Source organism: Larus michahellis, chromosome 2 (assembly GCF_964199755.1).
Source record: "Larus michahellis chromosome 2, bLarMic1.1, whole genome shotgun sequence".
NCBI classification, from domain to species: Eukaryota; Metazoa; Chordata; class Aves; order Charadriiformes; family Laridae; genus Larus; species Larus michahellis.
In genome coordinates, this window is record NC_133897.1 from 86,899,137 (window position 1) to 86,923,579 (window position 24,443).

At 36.7% G+C, this 24,443-nt stretch overlaps 1 protein-coding gene across 11 annotated transcripts in view; it reads left to right on the forward strand.

Moving 5' to 3' along the window:
• The window catches only part of CDH18 (cadherin 18), a 576,293-nt gene that overhangs the window by 516,749 nt on the left and 35,101 nt on the right, over positions 1–24,443 (forward strand). For all 11 annotated transcript variants that reach the window (XM_074576161.1, XM_074576154.1, XM_074576155.1 and 8 more), the window contains 3 exons: positions 1,998–2,185; positions 9,184–9,437; positions 23,695–23,831. In XM_074576161.1, coding sequence (XP_074432262.1) covers positions 1,998–2,185; positions 9,184–9,437; positions 23,695–23,831 — 579 coding nt within the window. The remainder of the gene's footprint in view (positions 1–1,997; positions 2,186–9,183; positions 9,438–23,694; positions 23,832–24,443) is intronic.

A 24,443-nucleotide genomic window follows, 5' to 3' on the forward strand; every position in this document is an offset into this window, starting at 1 on the left:
TTATGTATGAAATAATGCAACCAGCAATATGAAAGTGTCAGTTGATGTCATCTGTAAGCACGAAGCACTGCAAAAGAATGCATGGCAGAGCATTTATTTGGGAATTTGTGAAGATGTCTTTTATATGCATGTCAAAGAATTGCAGCAAAGATTTAACGATGTGTTTTAATTGTATTTTATTTTTTACATGCTAAATTATACTTTGTCTCGATGGACATTTCTTGTTTCCCTTGAGATTTCCCTAATGCATGGTAACTTGGTAATTTTTTGTTTTGCTAAGAAACCTTTCTTTCCTTTTGGACTAACAAAATTTAGCGCACTCATCTATCCTTTTCATACTACTATTTGTTTATTAGTGCTATGGGCTAGCATTACAGAAACAATTCAAGACTATAAATAGGTTTAGGAACCATTGTGCAAGAGACTAGATAAATTAATAATAAAATCTTCTATTTTCTAACAGGTGTCTAAAGTTAGTTGTATTTTAGTGATAACATCCATTCCCTCTGCAACTGCAACTTCTGTAGATTCATAATTTTTTTCAATCCATCCAACATATAGTGTTTTTCTGCCATAATGAAGGTTTAATCTCTGAATTAGATTTAAATTCTGCCTTTTTTCTTTCTGCATGCTTACCAAGGGCTTTTCTGCAGCCATGTTGGCTGGTTTAAACTCAGCAAACTGTAACAACATGTTAACTTTGATATTTAGCATCTCCCGACCCACTGTCCTGCACCTCAGTGTTGCACTATTGCATTTGCTTTTACAGAATGCTTGTGGGGAATATAGAAGATAGTCTGTAGAGTTTCAGAAGATAAGTGGCAACAGAAGTTGTTATTTTGCTTTCTTTTCTGCGTTGGTGGTTGCCCTCTGATATAAACGGTGAAAACTGTTGGGGAGGGATTTGGATGGGGGTTTGTTTGGGGGGGTGAAGCAGGTTGGTACGAGCAGACCTTCTATTGAATGTGTATTCTTCTTTTTAGTGCTGGTAGGCTTCAGCATCCCCGCTGTGTTACAACACTAGCATTATTGGAGAAAATTTCTTTGAGACATCTTTCTGGCCTAGTTTCAGACTGAAATTGAGGTTTATGTAATCACAATGTGTCTGTTTGCCACTTTTTTCTCCTTGTGGAACCTTCTTGTCCCCCAGGCAATTTTATACCTGTTAGGAGATTTAATCCTAAAGGATAGAGACAGTTAAGAAAACCTTTTTTTTTTTTTTTTTTTGTTAATATTTCATTTTCTAATGATTAACCTAACAGGTTATAAAAACACTGAAAGGAGGTCATAGTTGTTATGGGTGCTTTTTATAGGCACAATTGTGTAATACTTCTATGTACCCATTATGTTCATTTTCCTTTACTGTGGATACCAAATAAAATGTGTGCAAAGGCTTTTGTGCTGCAACAAAAACACTACAAAGTGGTAATGGTAAAATATTAAGATTTACTACATTTTTCTGTAGGAAAAAAAAAAAGTATTGATTCAATGTTGCAAAATATGTGTTGATTCAATGTTGCAAAATGTTGATGCAATGTTGCAAAACTGATCTGATGTCAGATAAAAACAAATTAGAAATATAAGATACAAAGGTTTTCCAGTTCAAAAGTACTCATTTGACTACTCATTTGATGGTAAGTTGGTGAAGAGAAATATGTTTTAGTTATATAAAAGATAAACTTTTAAAAATACTGGTGTGAAGTAAGCTTCAGAGTTAATTTCTGTGTTATGTGATGAACAGCAAAAATAACTGTGAAAAACAAAATTCTGAATTAGGTATTTTGGATTTTGAATACGGAATGAAGGCATCCCAAGTATAATACCATTCCCTTTTGAATTCTTTCAGGAATCTAAATAAGTTCATAGGTTTATTTGTCAATCTTGCATATGAAATTCTCTTCCATTTACTCAGAAGTATATGAAGCACATAATTGTTCTCTACTTTAGTTTGGCAAGAAAATGTTCATGTTGTTGTGTTTGGTGTTTTCCCCCCTCAGAACATTATCAACTGTATGTTCCTGAATCAGCTCAAGTTGGATCGGCAGTTGGGAAAATCAAAGCAAATGATGCAGACACCGGTTCAAACGCAGACATGAAGTACACAATTATAAATGGTGATGGCTCTGGAGTGTTCTCCATATCTACTGACAAAGAAACAAGGGAAGGAATTCTTTCCCTGAAGAAGGTAAGCAATAGATATTGAAAGTTCCCTGTGTATGTAATTAAAATACAATGATGAGTGCTGAATAAGAAGATACCATGATGAAAATATTTTACTACACAAACCTATTGAACCATGAACTTCAGCAGTGTAAGCTGCTATGCATTGCTTCCTGAGACACTTTAAATCTTTGCAGAAAAGGCAGGGAGAAAAGAAATTCAAGGAAAGAAACATTTAAAAAAAAAATCTGTGCTTTTTGAATAGTCATATCTAATATTTACAATAAAATAAATCTTACTGAATATTTTATTAAGATTATTTTTTTTCTGAGTGATGGGTTTGCAAATTAAATTTCTTTGGAAGAAGTAAAATTTGGCTGAAAGTTATACTGCTGTCCCCAAACTGCATGAATCTTGAGATAGAAGCTTTATCCATGGCAATGAATTTGTAATTCAGTTTTCAGACCATTATTCTTTGACTTACTTGCCAGCTATAATCTAAAGGGTCCCATATCATGCACTGTGTAAGGTAAAAAATGACTTGCTTGTAAAGGCTCAAAAAGTAACTGGTCATGCCATCTCACAGTTATCATTTATATCAATTTCCTATATTTATCCCAGTCTATTTAAACTACTAATTATAAAGTGTTCTTGCCATTTAATTTCATTCTTAACTGAATTCCATGCACAAGCCTAGTTCCATAGATAATTTCATCTCCATATTAAGTCCTCTGAACTGAGTTCATAATGCATGTTTCCTGAAGTGTCTGCCAATTTATGCTGATATTCAATGGCTGGATTTAAATTTACTTTCATAATCACCTGGAAAGATGGGTTATTATATTTAAGTAATATTTTTTAAAACCTTTCCAACAAAGGGAAATAATTTCTTCAGTTTTCACTTGGACCAAAAGACATCAATTATCGCTGCTTATGTGGATTTGTTCTTATTGTGTCTTGTAGGTATCAATTATATCCATACAGCCTGAAAAATAAAAGTGATTTTGTATTCATATTTGGTATTATAAATTCTGAGCCTGATTAATGGTAGGAGGAATGAAAACCAGAGAAAATATGGGGAAACAAAATATATAAAAACTGTCATAAAGAATGTTATTTTTTTTGCATCTGAACAGATATGTATATATGTAAATTTTTATTTAACACCTTAGAAATGATTTTGTAACTGAAGGAAATGTTATTTTTATAATTCATATTGATTTTAAAAGGTTCCTATCTCTCTCAATATATTAAAAAGCTTTAATTCAGTGTCTTTTCAAAAGGTTGTGTAATACCCACCTCTTTCAGCCACATAAAAGTCTTTTTTATACCATTGAAATTATTTCCTGGTGGCCTTGATGTTAACTAATGCCATAATCTGTTATGTCTTCTTCAAAATGACCGTTGTTCTCTGTTTAAAAGTTCACCATGACTATTGTTCATTAAATTTGTGCATATTGAGAACATGAAGCGGAAAGGAAGAATTTGCAACAAAATGAAATGTTCCTTAAATAAAAAGTGTGAAATCACAATTGTTACTGGTTTTGGCAGACAAAATAGCTTCAGAGGAATTTTCACCATGTTTTACAATATGACAAATGCATATGTTGCCTGTTATACATACACATGACAGGAATTTGAGTCATTTTCTAATCAAGACATTTTACTTAGGTAACATGTTTCAGTTGAGCAGAAATTCAGCACTTAAAGCTACATACATCAGTGTGGAATACCTCCGTTCTTTCCTCAGAAAAGTTATAATATCCCCTTGTACAGTACAAAAGGGTGATCTCATTTTCTTAATTGGTTTTTTTACTCAGATCTTGTATGCTGTTTAGTAAGTATTTTATATACTATGCTGTAATTACTTTTAATTTAGATTGGATTTGAAGCTGAATCAGTTTGATAGCCTACCCAAAACAGATAATCTTCTCTAAGAACAGAATTGGTTTTGTTTCATATAGGCCGGTACATTCCATAACAGTAGAATAGAATGTTATGTCCTCTAATACTTCTCTGGAAGAATGTATAGTAGGCTGTCCTTGTTTCAGCTGGGACAGAGTTAATTTTTTTTCTAGTGGCTGCTGTGTTTTGGATTTGGTATGAGAGGAATGTTGATAATACTTATTGTTTTAGTTGTTGCTAAATGATGTTTACCTTAGTCAAGGACTTTTTCAGCTTCCCATAGAAAATGAGAGGGAGTATAGACAGGACAAGCTGCCCAAAGGAATATTCCATACCATAGATGTCATACTCAGTATATAAATGGGGGTTGCTTGGTGGGCAGGAATCTGTGATCACTGCTTGGGACAGGCTGTGAAACTGATCATTGGGTAGTGAGAGGGACTTGTATTGTATTACTTGATTTTGTATATTCATTTACCATTATTATTGTTATTGTTACTATGCTCTTCTGTTACTGTTCTGTTAAACTGTCTTTACCTCAACCCACAATTTTTTTTTCCTTTCCTCTCCTTTTCTTCCTCTTCTCCGTACCCTACAGGGTAGGGGGCAGTGACTGACCAAGCAGCTGCATTGTCCTAGTTGCTGCCTGGGGTTAAACCATGGCACAGGCACATCAGAAAAGCCATAAGTAAATATATTATTGTGTCTGAAGATCTTAAGTCCTCCTCAAACCTTTTAAAACTTCACTTATTTGAGGTTCTGATGTAAAAATCAACTTTCTTAGTGCCTACATGTTCAACAGGCATGCAAAGTCCGTGAGTGTTGGAAAAAATCTTTTCTGGGATGACCCAAAATGTCTGGTACTTTCATTGTGTCCCCTACTGCTAAGTCCTGTGGAGCCACCCTTCAGTCTCAAAGACCCTGCCACAAGGGGTTGATCGCAAACTGTTATGCAGGATTTTCCCCTTTGCCTCATGCAATTTCTTGTTTGAGTGGGAGACTAGAGGAAACCAAAACAAAATAGCACAGTGAAAGCCATTACTTTCTGGTTCCTTCAGAGAATGACTGTTCATCACATTCCTCACTTCTTGTGACTTTCGGAGAAGTATGCTAGAACTTTCCTGACCTCAAGTCAGCAAGTGTCATTCAGGCTTCCCAGAAAAAAAATGGTCTGAAGCCCATGTCTCTTCCATTTTGTATAATGAGACTGGAAATGTTCAGAAAACAACTATTTACTTATGATAGAATTCTGCTATTCCTTTGGAAGAGTCTGATTTTAGGAACACAAACTGCAGTATAATGAACAGCAGTATTTTCCAGTTATACCTGTGACTGGTCACTTGAGCTACATTTAGTATTTTCAGTTTTGCGTGAAAATCATAATAAGCAATGAATACATACTGAAGATATGTGGGTAATTGCCACGGAAAGATATTGTGCTTTGGGAAAATAAGAAACATGAACAAAAAATCTGTTTAAGTCCATCTAAAATTTAAATGTTTTTTTTTCTTTCCAGGAAAGAGTTATGATCTTCAGTGTTGGGACAATTTTAAGTAAATCTAGAAATTATCATCCAGATTTCTAGCGATTCAGGAAAGTGCTGCCCCTCATTTTGTAGCTACAGCTAATGACTGAGATAGGTGACTGATACTCAAAGCCTCTCTCTGAGTTAAATGAGGGAGAATTTTAACTTACGTTTTACATGTTACAAGTGAACATCTTTAAAAGTCATTTATTTGAGTATTTGATTCTCTTGGAGAGAGCAAGGGGTCAGACACAACAGAGCCACATCTTCCTGTTTGTCTATTTGGACTTAAGTGAGTCCCACTGTGAGTCTGATGGGATGCTTGAAATATTTTCTTTGTAAATATAAATTATTTTGCATTATCATTTTTATGCCCAAACTCTTGCTGAATTAGAACAGCTTGTCTATTTTAAGCTGAATGTTATGATGAATAAATTACAAACAAAAAAAAAAAAGGCTGAAATAAAGACCTGCTACTGGTAACAGCTCAGATTATCTGAAATAAAGGATGAGTCTGTGAGCAAATTTCTTAGCACAGCATTAGACAGGCTATAAATGGGGGCCCAATTTGTTCTTCAAGTGTTAAATGTTAATTTTGACACGTGCACAGTGTTAAGCAGAAGCCCAGCAAAATACAGTTCTGTAAATTCAAATTGAAACCAGATTTATTTTTTTTAATATTTTATCAAAAGTAAAAGGAAAAGTGATGTAGCAACTGGACTTGGGATTTGTTCAAAGATGTGGAATATCACAGGGCTTACTTCGCTTGTGAATTTCCTTATTTCTCCACAGGAGAGAACAAGGAAAATTAAAAAAAAAAACAACAAAACAACCTGAACTAGTTGTGACCCCTGGTAATAGTAATCCTTAGTACAGTATGTGTAAAATAGTATTGCTTTTTAACCTCTGTGTTTCACAGTGAAGAAGAGTAAGTTATTTTTAACTTCTGTCCCATTATCTGAATCTTTAATTCAGAGACATTATGGGAAGAAGAAAAAAGAAAATAAAAGTAAAAAAAAACCCTGCTTTGACTATGGTTGAAATATCAGCTTTTTCTGATTATCTGAATGGATTATTCTTGTATTTATAGACACACACGCACTCAAAAAAAGTGTTGGTATTGTCTGATTGAATAAATACAGAAAAGAAGGAAAACAAGACTTTCGTCTTTGTGTTATTCCTTGTGTGTTTTCAGGGAGAAATGAATCTTCCCATACAACCTAATCCAGTTATTGTCAGTACAAACTTAAGTTAATTTTCAAAAGAGGCGTCATAGTTACAATTTGAAATCCTATTGTAAACTTGTTTACTCTTAGAATATATGTGCTGCAGAGCAATGCAAATTACTGTTTAATTTTTCCCTGCTCATAACAGAAATACAACATAAATGAATGAACATCTGAGTTAGAATTTACTAAACTTATATTTCTTTATGAGTTGATTTAATTGAATAGTATACTTGGCTTTTTTTTATTTATAATACTAGATTTACCATGTTATGGTAATTTTCCATGCCTTTACATTTTTATTTTTACATTCAGGAAAGGACGACAAAGAAAACAAAATACAAAAAAGTCTTATACTATTAGAGTTAAGAAAATTAATTAATCGTCCTTCAATACACAGAGGAGAAATCAAAGAAATATATATAGCATATATAAATCCTGACCAACTATTTTTCTTATACATCATCAGTCGAATTTACTGTAGATTTTATCTGCAAAATACACACTGACATTGACAAATCACACATTGAGTTCCTCATATTTCTGGCCTTAAGTACTACTTTTCCACTCTTTGAGGTGATAGGAAATACCAGTTTAGCCTTGGTCGAAGGCTTGAATACTTGTACTGAGTTCTGTTCAGGCAGGAGGTCAGGTCCACACAGAATGATGCTAGTCATAGTGGAATTCTGCCATGCCATAATGTCATAATAATTCTGATTGTAAAAAAAAATTCCATACATACGCAACTTCTTTTAGTGCCATGCCTGTGTTCTGAGACTGTTGGAAATTTAATGGTAGTATGTACATCTGTACAGACTACCTGCCTTGCTCACTATGATAATAAATATTAATCTATCTGTCCTTATTTATAAATTGGCCGAAGGCAGAAATTTGTAACCCAGTAAGTATTGAGGCTTCTATAATTAAGAATGAGTGCTTTTGCTCAAGACAGAAGCACATTTAAAAAACTGCAATCTGAAACTTGAAATCTGTTCTATTACTGCCTTGAACGGAACTGGAATTTTTTAAAGCCTTTTCAGTAATTAGCACTAACAGACAATACATAGAAAAAATAAATTCTCACATGAAATTCTTGATGGGCTGTCTATGGAAAGTAGTCAGTTACTGTAGTGATACTAGAGGAACCAACTCAGAATAGTTGTGGTCCTGTAAACAAGGCTTCTAGTAAAAACATTGCTTAATTCTATGTCTGCTAATGCAACTTCACTACTTGCATACTTTTGAGATATATATCTGTTTAGTCTCCTCTACTACATAACTATCTGACACTGAAAGAGTTGAGAGTTGCGTCCGTCATGTTTATCTTACGTCTTGCATAAGAAGGTGTAATAGCATGCTAATGTAGGGTTAAAATAAATATATCAAGTCAGTAAAATTAGTTCACCATGATCTGAAAAACAGCTGAATGAGGGAGATGAAATTTTCACAAGTGTAAATAGCAAGCTGGAAATGGGCCTCCTAAGAAAGAAAGTATCCCAGCTGTGTGGTATGAGAGTCAGACCCCCAGCTCTTCCTTCCTAGTAGAGATGTAGGATTCCTAGTAGGAATGTTTAAGTGGCAGTGGTGCTTCTGGTGGATGGTACAGCCGAGGATGTGCCTTCTATTGGGTTTTATTGGAACATTCGGCCCTGTAGAAAGCATATCCCCAGCTGCAGACTTTCTTCCTATTTATGACTGCATAATCCATGTGCGGCGCAACAGTGCATGGTGAAATAGGCCGAAGAGTTGTCTCTCTCATTGTTGCTGGTGAAGAATTCAAAAGAAAATGGTCTAGAATATAGGGATGCACCTTTCTGATTAGAAAAGCACACAAGCACATGTTTAGGCTATTCTTACACACTTAAGTTCCTGTCTCTTCTCGGAACTGAGTATTTTCCTGCAAGGTGTTGCTTTTTTCAGTTGAGGATTTAAGAGAAGAAATTTTAGGATCCCTATCACTGTCAATTAAATGTATTAATGCTATGAACTTGATTTAATTCCGGATACATCAGTCTCTACCTTTTTTAATATTTAGCATTGACCAATACAAATTGAAAGGTGATACAAGTCAGAGACTTTACTTTATCATGGAAGAATAATCTGACGCTCATTTGAAACCCTGAGTTTAATCAAAACCGGTACCTTGCCCACAATTCTGTTGTAGAGAAAACCTGAATCCATCCTGCTTCTTGTATATTCTTCTACTTACAAGTTATGTCAGTGGCTGCCAGAATATCACAGAATATTGCCCCTTACAGTAACATGAAGAAATTTGGTTTAAGTTAAATGGAAAAGATGTAGTTAGCTTGCTAGCAGGCAAAACCGAAGCACAGAATGGCATTGATAAATCTTTTTTTCTGTCAACAGCCGCTCAACTATGAAAAAAAGAAGTCATATACACTTAATATAGAAGGAGCAAATACTCACCTTGATTTCCGCTTTTCGCACTTGGGACCATTCAAAGATGTAACAATGTTGAAGATCATTGTTGGTGATGTGGATGAACCTCCGCTCTTCACTATGCCTTCCTATGTCATGGAAGTTTATGAAAATGCGAAGATCGGGACTGCTGTTGGCACAGTGACAGCGCAAGATCCTGACGCTGCCAACAGTTTAGTGAGGTATAGTAAATCCACATTATATGGGATTGAATTCCACCAGCTAAAGGGGTAATGAGACATGGGATGTATGAAACTATGTCTTCTATTTTAGTACATAAAGGGAAACATAGGTCAGAACAATCTCATTATCAGTCTGTATGGAATAGATTTAACAATGTAATCCTCAACCTTTTGTTGTTTTGCACTGAAATTGCTATTTAGCCGTTGGTCTGAGCAAAGGTCTGTGTGCACTAGTTCCTGTAATAGCACCTCTCCAAACACCCCACTGAACAAGGCTGGTATTTGGTACCACAGCATGTAAAATGGTGCACCTCACTGGCCTGCAGCCAACACTATCCTGCCACCAGCTGTAAATCTGCTCAGGATCATAACGACGTTTTTCCCCTGTCATGCCAATACTGTGCTGGCCTTCTGCACGCTTGCCACGCTGTAGTTGTCCCAGATGCTTGTGCAAGACAGGAACTGGTTTAGGTATGCTTTTCTTCGCAGACATGCGGTATAATTTTAGCAAAATTGTGTTTGAGGAGGAAGCCATTATTTTGTAATATGTTTCAGTTTTAGTGGGATATCAAAAGAATAGAATGGGTGTAATAATGCACCCTACTGATGTTGCTAGGGACATGTTATGTCATTTCTAATTGACAGGTCCAGGGTAAATAGAAGTGCTGAGAAGCAAGAACTTGCAGCATCAGATACATGATTTGAAAAATAAATGAATATGTGACATACTAGGAAGGAAAGATTTTGATAGTCTTAATTAAATTCATTCTTAAAGAAAATGTTCTCATTAAAAAGAAAAAATAAATAAATAAATAAATAAAAACAAATCAAAAAGCAAGGAAGATTTCTGTGTTGCTCCTCTGGCCAGAATACTTCATATGATAACAGAACTGGCTTGGAAATAGGTCATGGTCTGAGCTAAGGAACTGAAATTGAGCTGGAAATACCTCCACAGCACGCTTGAAAAAGCATTGATGCCAAAAATATACATATGGATATTAATTTAACTTCTTCTAAATTTAAAAGCATTTGTATTTAACCTTGAATGCTCTGGTACTGGAGCTTGAATTCATTACTGGTTTAGAGTAAAGTTTTCAGTTACGTGTTTTCAGCTTTTACAGGATCCAGTGACATTTTTTACTGGCTTCATTTGTGGGATGAGTTACTTTATAAACTGACATACAGCATGAGAATTTCGTGGAACAATACATATATTGTGATATAATGGTATAACCTTTGTGGAAATCATATGAGTAATTACTTGGATAACAGTTTTTCTTGAGCTAATCGGGCATTTCTAGTCTCTTGACTCAGTTGAAATCTGATGGGTATGTGTTATAGTGTTGGTAAGATGAAACAATTTTTGCAGAACAATGAAAGCATCAGGTTTTTATAGTTCTCTTGTGCTAATAGCCTAAGATCCAAAATGTTTAGTGTCACACAATCAATATATGCAATTTCTTAGTGGAAAGTTATCGCCTTTGAAAAATTGCTGCTATAGTATCATAACATAAATTAGAAAATAACTGCAAAGTGCCTGTAGCTTTAATACTGTAATTCTGAAACAACAGCTAACACAGTCAGACAGATTAGCCATCGTGGTAGTTTGGGAGTAGGAAGGGAAAGTTCAGATTTGACTAGTTCCTCCATAATTCAACTGTCTGTGGCCCCTAAGTGTTTCATCTAGAAAGCAGTAAGACAATCATGGTAAAAAGGAAGCAGCAGTTTGTACAAAGGCTGGGAAGGCCAAAAATAGGTTTTCTGGGTGAAACAGGCAATAATTTGGAGATAGGGGGCTTGGAAGGAAAAATATTTCCCAATATTTTGCTTTTTCTACTGGCCTTCTTTTTCCCAAACAGGAATTTTTAACCTGTGATTGAAGCCAGAATGCCCGTATTATTCAAATAATTGAGGAGAAAAATTGTCCTTACCTTTGTCTATCCTATTTATTCCCCCCCCCCATTAACATTCATTTTTGCATTGTTTCTTCCATCTCTCTCTGTTCCAATGGAGAAAAATATACAATGCTAGCAAAATGTACCGAATCATGAAACTGTGAAAGGAGCCAGCCTTCAGTTACATGAGAAGGGTTTGGCAAGGGCAGTAGCAGCTCAGACATCCTTGACATATCATTATATTACGACCAGGTCCACTCTCTAGCCAGGCTTTATCCGTCTAGGTGGAACTGACAATCAATATAATTTGTGAGTGTGGAGGCTTTTTATGAAGACGCTGATCCTCTAAGGCCTGGATTAACACGCTGGTGCGTGGGACTCTGAAGAGGCATCAGGCTAGGTTGGTGTGTCCTCAGGTTCTCCTTGACCCTCCTCCCATAAGAGAAGAAAGGCTGTTCTGGGAACAGGCAACTTTAACCCCCCCTTCCCTCACCTCACTTCGCACACAAACACTGACATGGTGCGGAAGGGTTTTGTGTTGTTTCAAGATTTGGCCGTGGCTTGGGAAACTACGTGTTGGAAGTGGTGCATGACCTGAGAAGGGGGCCAGGCCAGCCAGGCTGAGCTGCTGCTCCACCGGAGGCAGGGTCCTGCCCCACGCTCTGCTCACAGCGATGAGTCAAAGAGCAGCTCAGAGGAGGCTGTTTTTTTCAGAAGCACGCACACGGTGCGCTTACGTCCTTCTGTGCTGGTTTGCAAGAAACGACTCCACTGTTTGGCTGAAACCCTGATGAATCTGAAAGATAGTCTGAGGGTAATGGGATGGCATCACTCTCCTGTTTCCACGCAATTCCAAGTTCATTCAAAATAAAAATAGTGATTATAAAAATAAAACAAGGAAGATTCAATATGACTTTGCTAGAAAGCACAGATCACACAGTCTTCGGGCAAGAAAGCTACGCATAGGACTTGCATAGCTGATCTGTGTAGAGCAATGGAGTAATGGAGTAACGTTTCCTCAGCCAAATGGCTCAGATACATCTCCAAATGCTGTAAGTCCACAGGACAAGCTATGGAGCAGCAATTTGCTCAGTAGTTTTTCCTAATCTACTTGTGCATCCTTTTCAGTTTCTGAGGACACTTATTGCTGTGTGTGAGACTGATAAAGCATTAGGCCCACACAGTTGCAACCATATCACTTTGTCGTCCAGCTGCTAAAAGAGATATAGTGCTGTGATTTGTTCACTGCCCAATTAAGTAACAGTTTATTTTGGTAGCAGGAATAGTTCTTATAACCAGAATAAAGGTTAGAGGAGTAGTTATGCTAGTGTTTGTTATGCTAGTAGTTGTGCTAGTGTTTTACTTTTTCAACACCAGCAGAAGAACCTCTGTAATAACAAATGTAGCTATTAAAGGTTTCTTTTATTCAGACATTATCTAGTTGGCAATTTGGTCTGTTTTAAAGGATTTTTCTTTTTAATTTGATTTTTATTTCTTCAAATACATAGAAATGCATTTTCAGAGAAACTTTTAAAAATGCTATGTTTTGAAATAAAAGATTACTATTCTATTGAAATATGAAAAGCAATCATAATCATAGACAGCATAAAAAAGAAAGATATTAAAACTCCATGATGCATTAATTTTGAAGATAAGGAATTTTTTGAGTGGTTTGAAAAACAGCTGTTTACTTAAAAAATTGTATTCTAAATTAATGGAAAACATCTTAAATTGTAATTCATTTGCAGGGATTACTGCCTTGTTGGAACATTTATGAGAAATTAATCCCTTTTCATTGCGTTGTGTCAAGTAGTCTCCTTCCATACCAAAATCTTTTGTTGCTTGAAAAGATCAGGGTTAAGTCATGCCTTATAATAATATCTGGTATGCAAGCGGGTTTTGAAAGTTTTCCATATAATATGAAAGAAAGCGTAACTATGAAATGGTCTGATTATAATTTTATTTTACTGTATTATTCATTTTAAATCTCTCAATATTTAGTTAGAAATTAAACATTTTTTTTTTCCCCCCCTGAATCCATACACTGAAGACTTCTATGGAGATTAGGGGTGAAAACAGCTTTTAATTGGCGAGTTACATATGTGCATTGGGAGCAGCCCTAAGCTGCTAGTACTGCCTCAGGGCTGCGGTAGTGCCTGTTGAAACCCTGCCATCTTCCTGTAGGTGATTCTTGGGTGGTAAGTCCATCTAGCCACCATGCACAGTCCTGATGATCCTTGGAGTTTTCTGACTGCATCTGGTCTGTTTTCAGTGGAGCGGCTTTCAGCAAAATAATGTTGCTACTCTTCCCCAAACCTCCTCCAAGCTAGTGATTCAGAAAAGAGCAAAGGCATAGTTTTAAGACCATGATACTTTCTGAAACTCTGATATAATAGTGAAAATAGTTGCATGACATAAGCAAGTCCCCTCATATTAACTTGATCCCAATTTGATACTGTCCTGTGAGGAACTGAAAGCATTTATTAACACTGTATCCTGGTAGGAGTAGTTTTTGAGAAAAAAGTCATGCTATTATGAAAATACTGTTACATCAGCTCACTCCATTTGCTGCTGTTGTGCAATCTTTGTCATGCAGTGGTACTTGAGACAAATCACTGTTTTGAGCACTAATGATAGGGCTTCTGTCTCCTGTGGTCATTTGTGACTCCCACTTATTATGTTTGACTTTGGTTGTTTGCATTTCTGGGCAGAAATGGTCTCTTCCCAGCCACTTAACAGAGGACTCCTGGCAAACAGGGTATGGGTACTGATCAGCGCTCTGCATGTGATGGTAGTGTCAAACAGTAAGAACTATAAGCACTTTCCCTTTTCAGAATGATGTCTATCATGGTTTGGTTAGAAATAAGCTTATATTTTGTTGCATCCTTGGAAGATTGATTAGGCTTTGTTGTATTAATGCACTGGAATTCAAATAATTTTTGTGTTGGACCCTAACCGGTCTGTAATCTACCTCACTATAATGAATTTTATTCACTAGGACTGAAATTGATTATCTATAGGAAACTGAAATAGTCTTAATGCCTTCCTGATGTCACTAGAAAATGAACTTCTTTCTTCACTGTGCTCTTGACACTACTTCTTAAAAATCAGTAAAACACAGAAGAAATAAATATGAAACATAAAGATGTACATGGTTGCCTTTTATAGAAAACAGTTGTTTTATTTCCAGGAAAGACAGAACCATCCAACCAAAACCAAAACAATAAAAACAAAGTAACAAACAAAAATAATCATGAAAAGTCAGCGAGAGCTTTTTCTTTTTCTTTTTTTTTTTGTTTTTTGTTTTTTGTTAATATCAGGTTGTTGATTTTGCACTAGTTAGTGAAGAATACCAGCACAGTCTCAGCCCTGATTGGCTTCTCACTTTCCAATGGTCTTATGGTATTTCATTATAATGGATATCATATCATAATGGTTATGATAAATATATATACTACTGAGTACAAAAATGTTATTTCCAACACCACACCTGATATCTAGAAGCTATAATAAAGTCAAAGTTGCCTTACCTTAGTTTGATTTAAATTGACGGCCTTCTCTTCTGTCTTTCGGATAGAATACTGAAAAATTAATGAATGACAAGTACATAAGATTATAACAATTAATCTGGTGTAGGAAATTGTTCTTCAGTTTCTGCATCAGGCAGAGAAACTTATTTTAACTTATTAATCGGTAGTAAAAGATAGACATAAGTTCAATACTTTCTGGCATCACTCTTTAGAAAGTCATGTTAATTTTCAGCAAATGGAATTTTAAGAGACATGGTCATCTGTAGGTGAAAGAACATACCCATGGAGTTTCATGCATTCCTATTATTATTTCTGAGAACCTTAAAGACATAAAGTGTTGCAGAGGATTCTGGTTATAGACTATTTTTCTGATGTGAAGTTTATATTTACTGGAGGTAGAATAAAACCTGAACTTTTGATTCAAAATCAGTCACTTACTTAAATTTTGGTCATACAATACTAGCATATTAAGTGAAGGGAGGTGTAGGAGAGAGCTGTGCAAGAGATCAGGGGAGGGGGGGAGGTTTAAAATAAAATTGGTATTTTCTAAGTATTTTTTTTTTCTTCCTGTCCTCTGAGATCAGTATCAGTTTCTATGCCGCTCCCCCCTACTGGCAGCAGGGAGAGGGGATAAGATTGATCCCCTGCTGGAAAATATAAAAGCCTCTTCACCTAGTTGTATTCGTTTGTCTTGCTTGCACTTTGAGTGTCGTATAAGTGGAATAAGGTCAGTTGCTTTCTTCTACCCTGTGCACAGGACGCTTTGCTAGCTGTACTTAGGGCAGCCTGCTGAGATCAGTGCCATCGTGTAGAGCGACCGTCCCTCCCTCACATGCCGATGCGGGAACTTCCCCCCCACCGGATCCTGCCAGCTCTGCACTTGTGGAGGCAAAGGCAGACATCTGTCCTCCACTCTGCTCAGACCCTCCAAGCATGACACTGTCATAACGCTGGGATCAACACCTACAGGAATACACTAATATCTTCCCAGGGTATGTGAGTGGCTCACAGTCAGTTAGCTGAGACGAGTTGTCCTTCTCCTCAGTCTCACTTCCTTCATGCATTTGCTCTCTGTATTCCTCCAGTATTATTTTCCTCTAAGATTGTCAGTAAATCAAAACAGAAAAAGAACACCCTATTTTGAATGGCTGGAGACAGAGGGGAATTTTTCTCCAATTTCTTCTCTGATTCTCTCTCTGTCCTCATACGGAGGAACCGTTTTAAAACATTTCTTTATAGTGTTGAGGTGGGAGATCTGTTGCTGACTCTTTCCCTGGGGCCTCAAATTATTTTTGATTCTTGTCAAGCAGTGTGTCCCAGACCTCCCACTAACAAAAACGTCCATCTCTCTGTGCAGGAACTGGAAAGCTGTTCTGACAGCTGTTCTGACTAAGAAGCACCCACCTCGTCATGGTGGTCAAAATCTCACAGCAACCAGAACCACCTCCATCTCTCACTTAGAGCTGTAAGAGAAAACACTGACAGATCATCTTTATATGGTGACTCTGAGAGCCTGATTTTTCATGCCAGGACATCATCTTTATGCTTCTAGAATTTCCACTGACTTCAGAATGCCTCCAGTATTTAAAATTCTTTTATGGTTTTAGGAGTCACCCTTCATACCTGAACATCTCTGTAATGTAGTCTTTTGAGAGGACCATTCAACACCAATAAATAGGCATAAATCTATCAATCTTGGTTTTATTTGGTTTATTCTCTAGTATGAGGAGAAAAAAAAAGAAGATAATATGTAAGTAGAATACCATTATTTAGCTGGTAAACCTTTTAGGAACAAAAAAGTGATTCTTATGTAACACTGACTGCACTTTATTTCTTAGCAGCATTGGAATCTGAATGTTAATCTCTGAATAAAAAGCAACTTCGATATAACAGTTCTGACATCAACACATCTACTTGGAATGCATTCGGACAGTTGTAATCCTCTGAAGAGATTCATAAAGTCAGGAAAAAGAGACAAACCTTTATCTTGCTTTGACTTCTGAATTATGCCTCTAAGGGTGTGGGCTGTTCTTAGCCTACGTTTACTGGCAGAATTAGCTAGAAAAGATGATCAGCGGTTAACACATGCAGGCAGAAATTGTCAGCTAGAAAAGATGGGTGTACAGAAATGGCTCATTTCCTTCAGCTGAACAGCATTCCCATTTTCCAGTGTCCAAGGTGAAGAGTGTGCTAGCAATGCACAGGGGATGGGGATGAGAACGGGAACAGGCAGCCAACTTCTGCATGAAATGCACTCGTAGCTGCCTCTCAGAGGGTTTCCTGGGAGGCAGTGGTTCCCTGCTTGCAAGCCCCCTGTGCCTCGCAGGATCCACCACCTCACATCTCCAGGACAAGGAGAGGGAAGGATGCCAGTTCTGTTGAGCTGAGATTGTAGTATGAGAGGTGAGCCAGGAGTCTTGTATGGGAGACAACAAGGTACTGCTGATCAGCTGAGGGATGTCAGCTGGGCGCCAGCACCAGAGCTAACTCAGTGGGAACAGCCTATCAAACTGAGTTCCTGCAAACGCTGAGAGGAACAGTATTTTTCGCAAAGTTACGCTACGCCTGTCTGAAAAAAAAGCAAAGGAATGGTAAACAGAGAGATTGCCTTCTCCGAGCTCTCTCCAAATGTATTTCATTTTCACAACTGGAAAGCACAGTTGAAGGCTGTAGTTCTCAGTAGCCGTCTTCGCTGAGGAGCTCTGGAACATCTAATGTCTCCTTAATCTACCAGACGCTCTGCAGGGAGAAAATTGGTTACCTGCTGTTTTGGCAGCCGACTTCTGACTCACACTTCACAATTGCTTTTCTCTCCTGGAGAAGTTTCCTTGAACTACGGGGAAATAGATTGGCCCTGGAAGGGAGGTAGTGTAGTGCAAGACAGTCATGGCAACAGAAAGTCTCCCCACTGCCTCGTTTGGCTTCAAGGGGATGCTGCTGGTTCCCAGGCTCATGAAGAGTGCTGCTGTCAGGAGGCAGAGAGGAGATGAAAGGCATGCACCAGAGTTATGTCCCACCTTGGGCCATTTCTTGTTGCTCTCCAGCTGGCCAAACACAGAGATTTTCAGCTGATCAGTTCTCTCACTGTTCATCTCGGTATACCTCCCTCCTTCACCCTGTTGAATTGTTGTTTATGCTTCTTTTTCTAAGTTATTTTTAATAGAAAAAAAACCTCTATGCTTTGAGTCTGAGCATCTCTCTCTGAAAAACTTTCTTTGCTCAAATTTTTAACTAAACAGGTTTCCTTATAGTGGCATTTGATTTCTATATTGTTAGGTCTTCAGATGGTGTGAGTAATTGGTTTGGCAAAGCATCTATCCTCTTCCCATGACTTTTTTAAATGCTTCGTTGTAACCGGTTTTACTTATTATTAGAGAACTGGCTATTTACCTGTATCTCAACTAAAAAGCCCAAAGGAGTATTGTGACCTGTGAATCCACATCTGGCTGAAATGTGGTTTTGGAAGTTCATTAGCAATAACAGGTCTGTAGCCAGGGTGGAAATTTGTAACAGAGTTCTTGTTTACAGCTGGGGAATAGAGTAATAATTAAAAATAGCATAATGGAAGGATAAGCTAAAGACTTGATTAAAGACAACAAAAAAAATACAATTTAAAACCTCAAAACTATTTAAAAACTCGAACTCAAGGCTCTTCCTTAAAACATAATAACTGGAGAGAAACATACTGGAATAGTAGCAGACTGCCACTTGTCTGTCAAGTGACAAACTGATGTTAATATTAGTTTAAGACTGAATAATTTAGAGAAGGAGATATTCTGAAAATGCTTATGGGTTTTAGCTTCAGAAACTCTCCTAAAAGTTTTGGAAATCATTAATGTTCCTAAACTCCTTTAGCACCTTTTAAAACTTGCTCAGTTTCTAAGCATTGTCTGTATTATTAGAGCCTGACTGCTTTAATACTGCACACTGATTTATATGTCTGGAGTGCCCTTCTGCCTAAGGCCCACCTTGCATATACATTTCTCTTTATTTCCTAATTCACGCAAATGTTTTTAATTTCCAATAAAAACAGTGGGAACATCTGTTGCCACTGAACCACATCTTCACTAAAAGACAGGAAGTGAGGAATGAAGTCACAGGAGCCAGGGGCTTGCTCTGGTCAGACGCAGGAATAAGGACATGGATGGAGGCTGGGAATGCCCTTCTGTTGAGTGACTGCCTAATAAAAAGGCGGCACATCTTGCATTTCCCAGTGGTAGCAGGATTGAGTTTTGGTATTTAATTTCCTTCAGATTCTCTTCAGATAGTGTGACTAATAGGTTTTCTATATTCATGATCCTTTTTAATGTAGTTTCACTAAGATTGGTTTCTGTTGCTGGTTTGTACGTAAACAGTTTATGGAGAGCTGTTCACCTAGGCATGTCTTGTTATTAAGTCTCTTTATTAACATGTGCCATGCAACTCAGATGTGCTGATTTAATGGTTAAAAGTATGCTAATATACACAGCATTGTCAGGAGTAAACGTCTGTAAACAGATATCTGCAATGAATATTATAAATTCATTTTTAAATGAACTCATTCTAAGTAAGAAGAAACAGTCAACTGAATTAAGGTGAAAATTCACTTTTGAAGTAACTCTTTGAAATTCCAAACTTGCACTATAGCTTTTCGCGGTCTAGAAAAAGCATTGAAAAGCAGCTCAGTGGAGGTGCAGGGAAGGACAGGAGGGGAAGGGTACAACTATCTTCGTTGCCACTATTGTCTAGCTGAAAGTAAATCTTTTACTGGAAATAAATTCAGACGCCAAAGTGAAGCATCCTTGCCTCTGGAGTATGCTATATTTATGGATGTAACTGGACTCTATTCTCAATGTGTAGATAAATCAGTGGCTAATATTCATAAAAGCCTAAAATGCTAAGCACTTAATAAATACAATGAGGTTGTTCTAAATGTCCTCTTACGTGTGACAAAAATGAGTGGCTCTACCAAGGGAGTTTCTTGTACAAAATATTCTTATAGCACTTGGGAGCAGTGCTTTAGACTAGCAGTCCTAGTTCTTCTACTGTGCGTGAATATCCTCTATAACTTGTTTTACTAAGACATTCATGAAGGGAACCACAGCAGTGCAAATGTCTGCTTTGGATACGATGCACTAAGCAATTTTAAGGAAGAATCTGGAGTTATGGAGGAGAACTGGACATTACAATAATGGTAAAGAATTAAGAAAGGGCCACTTATTTATTCATGGTCAAGAAAAATTCTGTCAAGTTGTCAATGTTTCAATATGTCTGTAATCGTATGCAAAAGTCAGCACACAAAGGAGAAGTGCTACTGTGGAAAAATTAAAAACATTTTTCATTATTCTGGTATCACTGGAAGTAAAAATGTTAGTACGATAAGTTACCTCAGGATCACTTTCTTTCCATTAATGACGCTGAAAATACGATTGAAATTATTCATCCAATGCTGAGTTATTTAAACTAAGAGCTTTGGTCTCAGTTAAACTGAGCTTCTACAGAATACATCTAAATAACTGATTTAGAAAAAGGTGTTCATATTTTAAAAAATAAGACCATCTTTCACTACATGTCTATGAAAATTAAATGTTAGGTAGTCACAATTCATAACAATCAAACTTCAGTTTTTCTACACAAGCTTCATATTTGGGACAGATATTTGTTGGTTTTGGTTCTTTACTTTGCTCAGAGGTAAGGACACACACAAAAGCAGCTGAGTATTTTTACTGATTTAAGTTTTGTTCTCATTTAAGCCCAATTTGAAATACTGTTTTTAAGCTACTGTCTACAAATTCTAAATAGACCTATTTTTATGGTTCTGTGGTCAGCACAAAACTGACTCACAGAGTAGTCACTGTGCCCGATGTTGGTAATAAGTAAACAATGTCCACAGTAATAAATGTTTGCAAGGACAAGACTCTTGTATCATTAATTGTTTTGGATTTGCAGTACAAATACCATACAAACAGGTCAGTGAAGCATATTTTATTTTATTCTAGCAAATAGTTCTTGTCATTATCATGAGACCACTAGAGTCAAGAAAAACAAGTAGTAGGAGAGAAGGAATTCAATTTGATCATCACATGCCTAATTGTAAGCTCTACCAGGAAAGAGTCCTGCTAAAGTCTCCAAGAAAACTGAGGGACAATTATACTTCCTGTGCTTCCTCTGTCTGCATTCCAATTCATTATGTAAAAGATGTTTGTGTATATGCGCACTGTCCATCTTCCCCAACACAACCAAACGTTCATTATTTCTGCCTTAATGGATAGTCAAGATGCTCCAACTACTTTTCACAGCTAATGTTTCCTACACTGCCGGGTATAAGATATAAGGCAAGGGGTATTTCTCCACCTGAAACATCTATCTTCTGTACAAAGTTAAAATCTCAGCACTACTCTGTGGCAAGCATGGCAGCTTTATGAACTTTTAGAGGTTGATACCACTCTTTTCCAAAGTCTTTGTAATTAGTAAAAGGTAAGACTTGCCATGCGCATAGGAGATATAACTTCTTCACTGATATTGCACAATCTTTCAAAACATTTCCATGACAAATAAACACTTGGAGAACCTGAAAATCTGTGCTTCATGGAAGACTGAGACCTGCAGAGACACGGGAAAAATCAATTGTTCTGAAATTGAAAAGCAAATCCTGATTCCCAAACAGAGAGATGTGGGTAGCCTGGGCCAATATTGCCACATAAAATAATGTCAACAGAACAGTTGTGTTGTTCTTTTTTGTTTGTTTGTTTTGTAATGAGTCCTTAGAGGATTCCAATATTCCCTGAAAGGAACATAAATTTTCTTGGAAAGCTGTAACATTCAGCGTGTCATGATCAGTGACTGATGAATGTTGGTCAAGAGTTTGCTTTTAATTTATCTCCTGAGTTTACTGAGCACTGAGAAGTGTATCAACTTTTGGAGTGTCTCTGCAATGCTTACTGTGATTCAGCAACTAGAAATTCAGCAATTTATATATTTTTTTAGTTCTTTTTCTGGCAACATCACTTGTCTTGATTTTTTTTCATCCAGTTGGGCACACACTGATTAAATAATGTCCTCTGAAAAAAAATATTTCCTGACTTAAATTCTTAAAAAAATTGTAGGGAACAGGAAAATAATTTTTAAGAATTTAAGTTTCTAGTCTGTTACCTGTTTGAAGCAACTTCAGCTGCCATCTTGCACATCCAAAGTGTCTTTATTGAGCACTTCTGGACTATTTTATAATGAGATATTCTCAGGTGTTGGTAGTTAATGAACCATACATAGGTTCTGACTGTAGGTCAGATGGGAGACAGAAAGTTAATTCCTCATTCCAGAGAAGCAGAAAATGGCTGGGAACTGAGGTCTGCTGTCTCTCCAACAGCTTCCACAGTCATATGGGAGCTGCTTCACTCTTCACAATGTCGAAAGGAAAGATGGAGAGAAGGCAAGAAGGAAAGATTTTCTAGCCTGGTTTTGATTGCTTTGATTTCCAGTGCTTGACCTGCAGTTCTTTAATTGCGGATAATACTGGAAGCATGAAGCATGGAAGAGTGCCACAAGTGAAAATAGCCCATTGTAAGGCAGGTGTAAAATACCTCTTTCAGGTGGGAGAGCTGGGTTCGGGTTCTCTCCAATAAGGAAGGTTTAATCTAAGCCATCAATTTCTGGCTGACTTTTCCATTGAGTATCCTATCCTTTGATCAGTTAAGGTGACTCACTCAAATTACTGCCTTCTCCTCTAATGCTTTCTTTCCTTTGCTTTTTCACATGTCATATCTTACTTTAATATATCATTCAATGAAATATTTGCTTGTTTGTTTTTCCTTTCCACAAATAGTCTAAATAAGTACATTTTGAGAGAAATAAAACTGAAGTTATTTTTAATTTTTTTGAGCCTGGCAGCCTTCATGTGCAACACTTTTTATTAGCTGGCAATTACACTTTTGGTGATGTACACGTATGAGCAATTGGCTCGGACAAATAAATCATTTTGACCTATATATGGCTTCCATACTTCAAAAACTTCACAGAAGGAAGTCAGGGCTGACGAATTATCAGGAAAAACAATTATGATATATAAAAGACTCAGAAGCTTTTTCCTTATTTTTTTCATTAAGTCTGAAGTTAGTGAAGAAGGCTTGATAGGGGTCTGTAATTGCTTCATTTGTTAAAAGCTGTTGTAAATTATTCCAGCTTTGAGAAAAAATGTCTCGTCAATCTCTTCTTTTGTGTTCCCTCCTTCTGCTTCTATCACCCACTACAAGGTTTTTACTTTCCCTGCTAGGCAAAGCGCCCAGAAGCCAAGGGAGTTAAGCAGGGCTGCTTAGTTCTGCTCGTAGGCTAGTGTCAATTGCAGCTCTGGGGATCAGCTGTTTCTGCTACTAGTCCCTGTAATGGTTATGTTCAAAACAGCTTATGTCATCATGTCATCAACTTCATGGCAGAGAGACATGCTTCAAAACAGGTACTGGGACTGAGCACACTGGTTTGCACTCACAAGCAAATAAGCAGAAGAATAATATCTTAATATAATTTTTTTTCTGTCTTTCTATTTTTTTATTTTTTTAGTTAAAATATATGCGTATCTTAGCCTTGACAGGACTGTACACTGCTGTTTAAAATATCACCTGTTAAAAATTTATCTCTTTGTGACTCACAGTGTTATATATCAAAGGAAATGTAACATTATGAAAGAAATAAGATATGGTGGTACTTTGGGTGTCTCCATAATATAGAATTGTTCTTAGGGTGTTTTTAAAAATGTCTATGATTTCAAAAGCTTGAAAGTAATATTCTTATGTAGCTTTCTGTTACTTTGGATGATACATACTATAATGAGTATATATTTATTGTTTTATTTCTTCATAGATATTTCATTGATCATAACACAGAAGAAGATAGGTATTTCACCATTGATGCTAGTACTGGGACCATTAAGACTGCCAAGATCTTTGACAGAGAGGAGACACCTTGGTACAACATCACAGTGGCTGCTTCTGAGATAGGTAAATAATATATTTGGCACATAGTATTAAAAAAAAAAAAAAAACAGAAAGGAAAATAATAATTTTCAGATTTTATGAAACACTATTTTGAGATGTTATATTGTTTTTAACATCATGGGGTTTTTAGCCAGTTTGGATAAACGAGAATTTTCTCTGTGTGTGTAAACTCCCTAATTCCACAGAACAATTAAACAAAATCCCACATGCCTATGTGAGTCCACCAAAGTAAATTTACCATGGTTTTCTGTAAGTGATACATGGCTGCCAGTTTACCCAGGAACAGTTCCAAGCATTCAGTGTCCTAAAATCAACAGCTTGTCCCATTTGTTTTTCATATTTCTTAGAAGATAACACTATATAGTACTGTCTGAGAAATTCATCCTTCTTTCTTGTATCTGCTGTTAACCTGTTTTAATGAATTGCATGTTAAATATGCCAATATAAATTTATATGACAGGTGCCTATTAGTTGCTGATTGTCAGGGTATACGTCTGTCCTTTTAATAGGCAAATTGCCAAATTAAGATACCATAGATACTTGCCTGTGCATTTGAAAGGCCTCAAAGTCTGATGAATTTCCATTGCCTCAGATAATCATAGAATCTTAGAACAG